We start from the raw sequence: 9,428 nt of genomic DNA, 5'->3' as shown, positions 1-9,428 counted from the left end.
CCACCAAATCAGAGATCGCGAGGTAAAAAGTTTTGTTTGGAAACATGTCATTTGCAGGTTTGGAGTTCCCAAGGAGATTGTCACAGACAATGGTTCACAATTTATCAGCTTTGATTTCCAAGACTTCTGCAAGGAGTGGGGAATCAAACTAAGTTTTTCGACTCCTAGATACCCTCAATCCAATGGGCAAGCAGAATCGTCAAACAAAACGATAATGAACTCACTGAAAAAACGACTCAAGAAAGCTAAAGGGGCATGGGCAGATGAACTACCAGGAGTGTTGTGGTCATACAGAACCACTTCAAAGACCCCAACTGGGGAAACCCCATTTTCACTTGCATACGGTTGTGAGGCGGTAATACCAGCTGAAACAGGAGTTCCCTCTGCCCGATACCAGTGGACCACAGAAGAAAGCAATTGGGAGCTACTTAACCATAACCTAGATACGGTAGACGAGGTAAGGGACATGGCGGCAATCAGGAATGCCGCATATCAACAGAAAGCAGCCAAACATTACAACAAGAACGTCAGGGTTCGAACATTCAAAGTTGGCGACTGGGTTCTGAGGAAAGTATTTCAAAATACTAAGGAAACAGGAGCTGGCAAGTTAGCCCCTACTTGGGAGGGCCCATACCTCATTACCAAGGTAGTGGGACAAGGAGCCTACAAACTTCAATCAAAAGATGGCCTAAACATAGGCAATAGCTGGAATGCCGTTCACTTACGAAGGTACTACTTCTAACCTTGAAACTTCTCCTATTTTGCCTTTTTTCCAAAAGATCACCTACTGACTTGGGCGTCGGAGGGTTGTTGGCTACGCCAACAACCACCCCTCACTATCTACGTGTGATGACAGGAACTGTCTCCAAGACACAACAAAGTAGCAAAAACAATAAGAGGCTGGACGTCAGAGTCGAAGTCCAAACCACCAGAAGAGTTCCGCACTTCGATTGGGGGGCATGAGGATACTATAAGAAGACTATGAAGAAACTGAAGAACAATACGGGTTAAACAACCCTCACCTGTCCAACAGGCAACTAAAATCACCAGGCACCTAAGTTGAATGACGAACACTTCTTCATTTGACAACAACAAGATCAACGTACTGTTCATCAAAATTAATTTAGAAGGAACAAAGTCCCGCACTTATTCCTCAAGTTCAATGTAATGTTCTTAAATCTAAGATATCACTTCCGATGTAAACAAAAATTTAGAAATAAAATCTCAAGTATTTATCCAGTAATTACTTGTGTTTAAACTTTATCAATATCGATGTCATTTCACTACAAGGGCATCTAATTACTTGTCTGGAGGAAAACAGTAGGTCGCTAGACGATCCCAAAACACAATAAAGTGTCGGTCGTATCACTTTTATAAGTGAAGATTGGAAACCCATCCAAGACGGGACAACAAGTAGCTAGCCGTCGCCTGAACACAGTAAGGTGCTGGCCGTATCCCGTATGTAAATTAGCATTCAAGTTGGGACAACAAGCAGCTGGCCGTCACCTGAACGCAGTAAGGTGCTGGCCGTATCCCGTGTATGACTTAGGATTCATAATCCATTCAAGTTAGGACGACAAGCTGCTAGCCGTCACCTGAACGCAGTAAGGTGCTGGCCGTATCCCGTGTATGACTTAGGATTCATAATCCATTCAAGTTAGGACGACAAGCTGCTAGCCGTCACCTGAACACAGTAAGGTGCTGGCCGTATCCCGTGTATAACTTAGGATTCATAATCCATTCAAGTTAGGACGACAAGCTGCTAGCCGTCACCTGAACACAGTAAGGTGCTGACCGTATCACTGGTATAAATTATGATTGGTAATCCATCCAAGATGAGACAATAAGTTACTTGCCGACACCTAAACGCAATAAGGCGCTAGTCGTCTTCCCTACATAAGCATAACCACTCAACTAAGGAGAAAAACAACAATAACAAATGTATCCTTGAAGGAAGAGTCTTAAAGAAATCCAGTGGGTTCACTTGAACCGTTAAAATACAAATCCAGAAGTCTAGCTGAACCAAGAGTCAACAACAACATATATCCGACGCGTGTCGTCCAAACAAAAGGGCTGAGCGCCTGACGACACACGATGACGACTACATATAGTTCGTCAACAACAACATATATCCGACGTGTGTCGCCCAAACAAAAGGGCTGAACGCCTCACGACACACGACGACGACCAAATATGGTTCGTCACATAGAAAAGAAATCAACAACGCACATAGTATTTCTAGACAAGTCAAGTAAAGGAAAGCACTAATGAGGCGAACTACCTCCAGTTGCATCATCGCCCCTCATCACCTCATCCATATCTATCGTCATCTCTCCCGCCCGCTTCTCCGCCAAGAGCTCCTCGTAACGAACCCGCCAGGCCTCTATGTTATCATCCATATCCCATTTGTCGGGCCCATGCTCGCGGTACTCGACGAACAAGTCTGCACGAGTTCGTAACGCCGCGTCAGTCGCAATCTGATCTCTCTCACGGGGAAATTCATCAACTAGCTGTTGGTTGTACGCCGCTTCTCGCTCCAACACAGTGTACCGCCCCCGAAGATCCTCCAACTCTCTCTCCCGGGCACGCATCCTGTCACCCTGCTCCTGAAAGGAAACCACCTGGCTGTCGTAGCGAGTCTGCAACCTGGAGAATGATCCCGTCAACTCTGCAACTCGGTCAACACTCTCGCTCAACTGACGACGGGAGGAGATCGATGCCATGAGAGCCTACCAAGACCCAAAACAAAGATGAGCATGTAAATATAACAAAAAATAGTTGCAACTGGGGTAAGAGGTAAATACCTGGTATTGGTGCGAAACACCATAGTCTGCACCCCCGCAGGGACCATAAGCAAGGAACTTCTGATGATCCTCAGAAGAGAGCAGCTGGTCCCCTCCAGTAGATAAAAAGGTGGAACCATCAAAAGGAGAAGCAGAAGGATGATGCCTCCACATGGGAACCTCACCAGAAGACCCAGACAGAGGTATCGCCGAATAAACCGGCTCTGAAGCTGGGGCCTCCTCGGTAACAGGAGTAGACGAAGAAGAATGAGGAAGAGAACTCGAACCGGTACCTGCCTTGGACCTCTTCCTCTGGCCACCCTTCCGGATGTCCGCATAAGCACCAGGGATGTAGCCGGAACCCACCATTTCTGACGATGAAAAAGACTCTGTACTCGCTGCGGGAGGTGAGAATAAGATCGGCGCACTAAACACCTCTTGGGAATGACGAAGCGCACTCTGTATCTCGACAGCCGCAGCAGGAGGAGGAACTTGACCAACCAAAGTTCTACCAGGGACGAAATCCCACAGAGGAGTTGATGAAATAAGAGAATGAGACAGAAGGAAAGCGCTACTTCTCTCGGGGTCACGTCGTTCCAGCAGTTGGGAGATCCTCTCTTTCCAGCCACGAAGCTTCGCAACGTTCTGATTATTGAACGTACAATCTGTCAAGAAGGTGATACAACATTAGGCAACAACATACATGGCGTACTCAAAATAAATGGTAACATACTTACGGGCGTCTTGCCAACGGGAAGGAATCTGACCTATCCCCCGGTCACCGAACACCAGGTCACCACGTGCAAGAAAATAATTGGTTTTCCACTTTCGATCGGTATCCGGCAAACCAGTGATCAAAAGAACACCAGGTTTTCGCGGCTTGATGCCATACCGACCCTTGTCCCTAGAGTGACTCGCCAAGTGGTAGAAGCGGAGGACATCGTTCGCTGAGAGATCTACGCTTTGTAGGTAGGCCAACACTTCCAAACACAACAAAAGCCTCCACGCGCCAGGCATGAGCTGCGAAGGAGCTATTTCGAAATGATCTAAGACCCCGTGAACCAAGCGGGGGATGGGGAATCTAAATCCCATGGAGAAAGGAGTCGTGTACAGTGCGGTCCAGCCGCCATGATCCTCGTCAATCAGCTCATCGGGTTGAGGAAGCCTGAGCTCTATAGAGCCGGGAATGTTATACATGAATCTCACATTCTGAAGCCCCTCCTCCGTAATAGTGGAGGCCGGGTTTTCAGATAAGCGCTTCAAGGATGCGCTTTTCCGCGCCAACATCCGTCTAAATTCGGAAGGTTCTGGCGCGTTAGTCGGATCAGAGGAACTACCGTGCTGACGGTGACTCATCTCAGAAGGCAAAGTCTGTATGGAAAATGGACAAGGTTTCAGATCCAACAACGACTAACTGAGGCTAAGGAAGTGAGCAATAGCTGGCTTGGTATGCAATATTTAGTTTGGTGTGTGCAGTCAGTTAATCGAGCTAAGTGATAACCCACTCAAGGTATCAAACCTAGCAGCAACCCACTCAAGATATCAAACCTTGCAGTAACTCACTCAAGGTATCAAGCCTAGCACTAACTCAGTCAAAGTATCGAACATAGCAACAACTCGGTCAAGGTATCTAACCTAGCAACAACTAACTCAAGGTATGAATCTCAAAAACACATGCCAACAAATAAGGAAAGTAACTTTGAAGATCAAACGCTATAAACACTCAAGAACGATTCAAAAATAATTGAAGAACACTAAAATTCAATCAAAGAACTCAACAAAATCAAGTAGGAAAGAGAAAAATACCTTATGAAGGTGAAGAATCCCAAGAATCTCTCTCCAAGCTCCAAATGGCAAGTGAAAAAATGGCCTTACACCTCTTTTTATAGGGTCCAACCCAAGGGGTACCCCCCAACTCCTTCCCGCAAGGTAGTCTTTCGCGCAAATACATTTGCGCACTGATACGTGAAAAACATAGGCGTCCCAAGGACCCAAGACATGTCTGAGGCATACGCGGGAACCGAGTGGGCGACACTCGGACAAAACAAAACGGAGAGAGCTGATCGTCCAAACAAGGTGCGACAGACCATTTGTCGTCCGAACGGCAAACGCGCCGGAAGAAGCTGGCCGTCCGGACGGTCGGCACGCAAGAGAGTGCTGGCCGATCAACGGCCAGCCCGCGCGCAGGAGAGCGCTGGCCGTTGAACGGCCAGCCCGCGCGCAGGAGAGCGCTGGCCGTTCAACGGCCAGCGTGCGCCCACGTGGCGCGCTCCTGTGCGAGCGCGCGCCACGTGGCGCGCTCCTGTGCGATCGCGCAGGAGCGCGCTGGGCGTTCCTCAAACGCCCAGCGCGCGCCAAGTGGCGCGCTCCTGTGCGCCCCCACAGGAGCGCTCCGGGCGCCCATGCGCAGGAGCGCCCTGGTCGCACTCCGGGCGCCCCGCGCGCCCCCATTGCGCCAGGCGCCCAACAACGTACTGCCAGCGCCCGAAACATCTGATTTTTTCGCGTGGCACCCCATCTCGCGACCAATTTTCCGTCAAACGAATCTTCCCGCGATTCTGACAGACCAAGTATCCGAAACCTACCGGCACCCCAATAATACGAGCAGGACACTCAACCTCGAAACTGCCATCGCTACGATGCAAAGTGGCACTCCCGCTAGTAAAATATGATCGAGACGCGCACTCCTCCGCTGACACGGTCATACCTCACTACTCTCTAACTCCGCATCCGGACTTAGAGAGTGGGGGGCAAATTGTATGGGCAAATATCCGCCCCACGAGGTGCCCGAAGAATTTATGAACAACCGCTTCGTAAGGATAAAATCCGCGAAGCTTGATAAGGAGGCCCGGTAACGGCCCAAGACGCTAGCATGATCACCAGATCCATACCCGCTTAACACTAAGCGTATCTGACACGTGTCGCGCAATAACCACCTCCTAGTACTAAGCTATCTGACGGCTAGAAGGTTATCGCGCAATCCATAACCGCACTAATGGTGAATATTCTGCATCTTCCACTTAAAGACGGACGTTACCGGTCAGTAGCTTATCGCACACGCGGTAGCATCCTGACCGTCCCCCAAGAGATTCGAATTCTCATCTGACGGTCAGTACGTCAGATCCCCTATCTCTTAACGTACTTCCATGAGTAATGTCACAGAATAATTACATCGGTTACGAGCTGACCGTCATCAAGACGACCCTCCTCTACCACTATAAATACAAGAGGCTACAACCAGACCAAGGCATCCAATATTCGACAACAGTACTCGAGTAACCTAATCTATTCTCTTTACTCACTTGCTCTCTCATAAGCATCTCAAAGATCTTCTGATCCTCTCAAAGTCTCTAACTCATTGTCTTAGAAATTGGGAGATAGGGGTCTGATAGTCACAATTCGAACGACAACTAGCTAACCGTATCAACATCATACGACCACCACCTTGTTGCATAAGAGCCCTCTGGTCTGAAATATCCTCCATCCCATGGTAAGGAGCTGACGGTAACACCCATCCAGCAGTAACTAGCTGGCAGTATCACCATCTTAATACCACCACCTCCTTATCGCATCATTCATCTAGCGATAAGACGCTAGGCGTATCATCTTCATTCATCCTCACCGTCCGATCCACTTACGACCAGCACTCTATTGCGGATCCCTTTACGATCAGCACCTTATTGCAAGTCTCCTTTACGACCAGCGAGTTAACGACGATACCTCATTACCATCACTCTCTTAATTACCGTAAGTAAATCACTACCGTGGGGATCTGTTCCGACAACTTCACGAGCCGCGACACCTAAGCACTCCGACAACGGTTACCCTTCTATTGCCCACTTTGACTTTCTTATTTATATTTGACCGAGTATCTGACTTGACCGTCGGAGCCCCCTTAGGCCGGCACCATCCCGGTGTCCCAGAGGCTTCACGATCTCTTCTCTCTTTTTGTGTGCAGGTTCTTTTCGACACGTGGCCGGTCCCCGAAGCATCCGACCCGACCCGACAAGACCTTGACCGTTGACCCGTTGACTGTCAGACTTTCCGACCCGTAGACATTTTACCGTCTACAATTACATGATGAAGTCGATTGAAGAGAATGTCAACAGACCAGCAAAAGCTTCAGGATGTCTTCTTCTTTTACCGGTAAATTAATTTTTGTTCATCTTCATTCACATTATGCAAATTTACATAGTTTTCTCGTCCTAATATGTTTGTGTTCAAATTATGCAGTTCTGGTTCTGCGAACATTCTAATCTTTATAGAAGAGTACATCAAAAGAAGGACAGATGTCCTCGCATTATTAGATGGAGTCTTGACCACATGAAGTTAGATTTTCTTGATACTCTGGAAGATCTGACAGCTAACCAGGTATATTATGTTTACTTTTGCAAATCATTAACTTGTGTACTAGGGTTACATACTGTATTTTTCATAGATTGTTTGCGATGTTGAATGCATTTTGTAATTTGCAAAATACATTGTTTGAATTTCAGCTCTCCAAAGATTTTTTTGTGCCTCTTTCAGAAAGTGAAGAACTTCTAATTTCTGGTGGGATATTGACTATGCCTGATGAAATTGATGTTTCTAATTTGAAACATCTTGAAGATAAAGTTCAAAAATTAGAAGTTCAGTGTGAAGATCAAAAGAAAGATTTGAAGATAAAAAATGAAGAAATTGAGAAGTTGAAGGAAGATTTAAAGATAAAAAATGAAGAAATCGAGAAGTTGGAGGAGGAAATATGTTGTGTAAGAGAATCAAACATGATTCTAAATAAAGATATTGAAGAACTAAAAACTGCAATAGAAGCTAAGTGCAATGAGGAGGTTGAGGAGAACACATCAAAAATGAAGAGCCCTGAAAAAAAAGTGGCTTCAAAGTCAAATACAATGAGTATGGAGAAGAATGTTACTGTTAGTCATGAAATGACTAAGTTGAACACAGAAGTTGATACGTCTAAGTATCAAAAAAGAAAGTTCAATGAAACTTCAGACTTCGTGACACCAACCAATCAAGTCAAGACAAAGAAGTTAAAAGTTAAAAACAAATCAAGAGGTTCATCAATTGAGAAAGTTAGTGTTCAAACTAATGAAAGTGCAGAAAAGAAAGCAGCTTCATCAATTGAGAAAATTAGTGCTCAAACAAAGGGAATTGCAGAAAAGAAAGCAATTGAAGATGGTCAAAAGGGAAGTGAAACTAGTAACAAAGAAATTGAAGCTAGTAAGAAAGGAAGTGGAGATTTTGAAAAATGGGAAAGTTCTGAAATATGGAATTTGTTCACTAGAGAGGAACTCAAAACAATTAAAGGATTCTATGCATTGGCAGACAAGAAGTAAGTACATTTCTTCAAAGTGTTTTCCTCAGTGTATGCATTTGCAGTTTCAACCATATATCTGCAAACAATTAGTTGCAAACTCTGTATGTGCAAACAGTTGGTTGCATCTTTTTTCCTGCAAACAGTTGTTTGCAACTCATTGGATGCAAAACATATGGTTGCAGAATAGTGTTGCAAGTGGTTGCAAAATAAGTGATTTTGTTTGAATATTTTTTTGTAGTTCAATTGCTTGGGATAAAAACCAACAGTTGTTGATCTGTGGAGAACAAATCGAGAGTTTGATTATGAACGAATTTGTTGATAGTCAAATTATTGATTGGTATCTAGAATACAGAGTGGGAATAGTCAAGTATATGGCAGTTTTCAGCTCAACAATATGGGTAAGATATTTCAGACTACTATATTTTGTATTTAGTTTTGGATTATTTATCTAATTAGATTAACGTTAATTTACATGTAGACTTTAATGCAATTTGAAGCTTCGCAACGGAACATGTCACAACTACTTGCTAAGAAACTCAAAGAAGCTTTTAAGAAGAAACGTGACTGGTTCCTGTTCCCATTAAACACAACTATTGATGACAAGAGTAAGGAAGGTTGCCATTGGCATCTTGTTATTTTTGATAGAGTTGATGGAGTATGGTATCATTATGATTCTTTGAAGAAAACTCCAAAATTAAGTATGAGAAGTGCGAAGGATGCAAAGAAGTTCGCAGTCATGTTGGTTGACATGATCAATGAAGCTGGACTAACTAAAGAACCACTGAAATCAAGTCCAAAGATAACCAAAGTTAACTGCCCAAAACAGAACAACTCGTGAGTATAAAAAATCATTTTGATTTCATTGTTTTAGCATATAAATGATGAGTACTAATTAGTGAATAATATAATGTAGGATTGATTGTGCAATGTATGTGCTTCTGTATGCTGATGTTATAAAAAATGGAGACAGTCCTTTGATTAAGCCAAACTGGCCGGAAGAAATGCCAGAGAAGGCTTCAAGGAAGAGAGCTGAAATTGCAGCTGCAATCTTGAATGATTCAACAAACAAACCCTGGGTTGAAGGAACAGTTAGTGATGAAAATGCTGATTGATGTATGTGAATAGAACAAGTATACAGAAGTATGCAACCAATTGTTTGCATATTTGATAATTTCCTAACTATAGATGTTTGCAATATTGATTGAATATTTGATAATTTCCAAACTATATTGATGTTTGCATAATTGTATGCATATTTGACAATTGAAAACTAGTATTTTTACTAAATGTTGGTAGGTTTTAAGGCCAAAACAATATATTTTTTATAA

General features: G+C 44.3%; 2 protein-coding genes across 2 annotated transcripts; one reads left to right on the top strand and one right to left on the bottom strand.

Moving 5' to 3' along the window:
- Window positions 1-1,928: 1,928 nt before the first annotated feature.
- LOC147559102 (uncharacterized) lies at window positions 1,929-4,149 on the bottom strand. The gene is made up of 3 exons (XM_086657729.1): window positions 3,521-4,149; window positions 2,805-3,448; window positions 1,929-2,729 (listed from the first exon to the last, which is right to left on the bottom strand). Exons 1-3 carry the CDS (start codon window positions 4,137-4,139, stop codon window positions 2,265-2,267), a joined length of 1,728 nt encoding a protein of 575 aa, XP_086513855.1. The 5' UTR covers window positions 4,140-4,149; the 3' UTR covers window positions 1,929-2,264.
- Window positions 4,150-8,606: 4,457 nt separating this feature from the next.
- Window positions 8,607-9,214, top strand: LOC147559101 (uncharacterized). Its single transcript, XM_086658017.1, has 2 exons — window positions 8,607-8,934; window positions 9,014-9,214. The coding sequence occupies exons 1-2, from the start codon at window positions 8,612-8,614 to the stop codon at window positions 9,210-9,212; spliced, it is 522 nt and encodes a 173-aa protein (XP_086514143.1). The 5' UTR covers window positions 8,607-8,611; the 3' UTR covers window positions 9,213-9,214.
- The last annotated feature ends 214 nt before the right edge of the window (window positions 9,215-9,428 follow it).

Source organism: Eschscholzia californica, unplaced genomic scaffold (assembly GCF_041429995.1).
Source record: "Eschscholzia californica isolate CP2 unplaced genomic scaffold, dmEscCali1.0.p SCAF_2, whole genome shotgun sequence".
Lineage (NCBI taxonomy): Eukaryota > Viridiplantae > Streptophyta > Magnoliopsida > Ranunculales > Papaveraceae > Eschscholzia > Eschscholzia californica.
The sequence above is the reverse complement of the archived record's forward strand: the minus strand, read 5'-3'. Positions and strand labels throughout refer to the sequence as shown.

What these genes read in the sequence shown, in the direction of transcription:
- LOC147559102 (XM_086657729.1), bottom strand. Translation starts at nt 4,139, where the DNA reads ATGAGTCACCGTCAGCACGGTAGTTCCTCTGATCCGACTAACGCGCCA. An exon ending in TTCCCGTTGGCAAGACGCCC is followed by an intron (nt 3,449 to 3,520) that starts GTAAGTATGTTA and finishes CCTTCTTGACAG; the next exon opens with ATTGTACGTTCAATAATCAG. An exon ending in GTGTTTCGCACCAATACCAG is followed by an intron (nt 2,730 to 2,804) that starts GTATTTACCTCT and finishes GGGTCTTGGTAG; the next exon opens with GCTCTCATGGCATCGATCTC.
- LOC147559101 (XM_086658017.1), top strand. Translation starts at nt 8,612, where the DNA reads ATGTCACAACTACTTGCTAAGAAACTCAAAGAAGCTTTTAAGAAGAAA. An exon ending in TGCCCAAAACAGAACAACTC is followed by an intron (nt 8,935 to 9,013) that starts GTGAGTATAAAA and finishes AATATAATGTAG; the next exon opens with GATTGATTGTGCAATGTATG.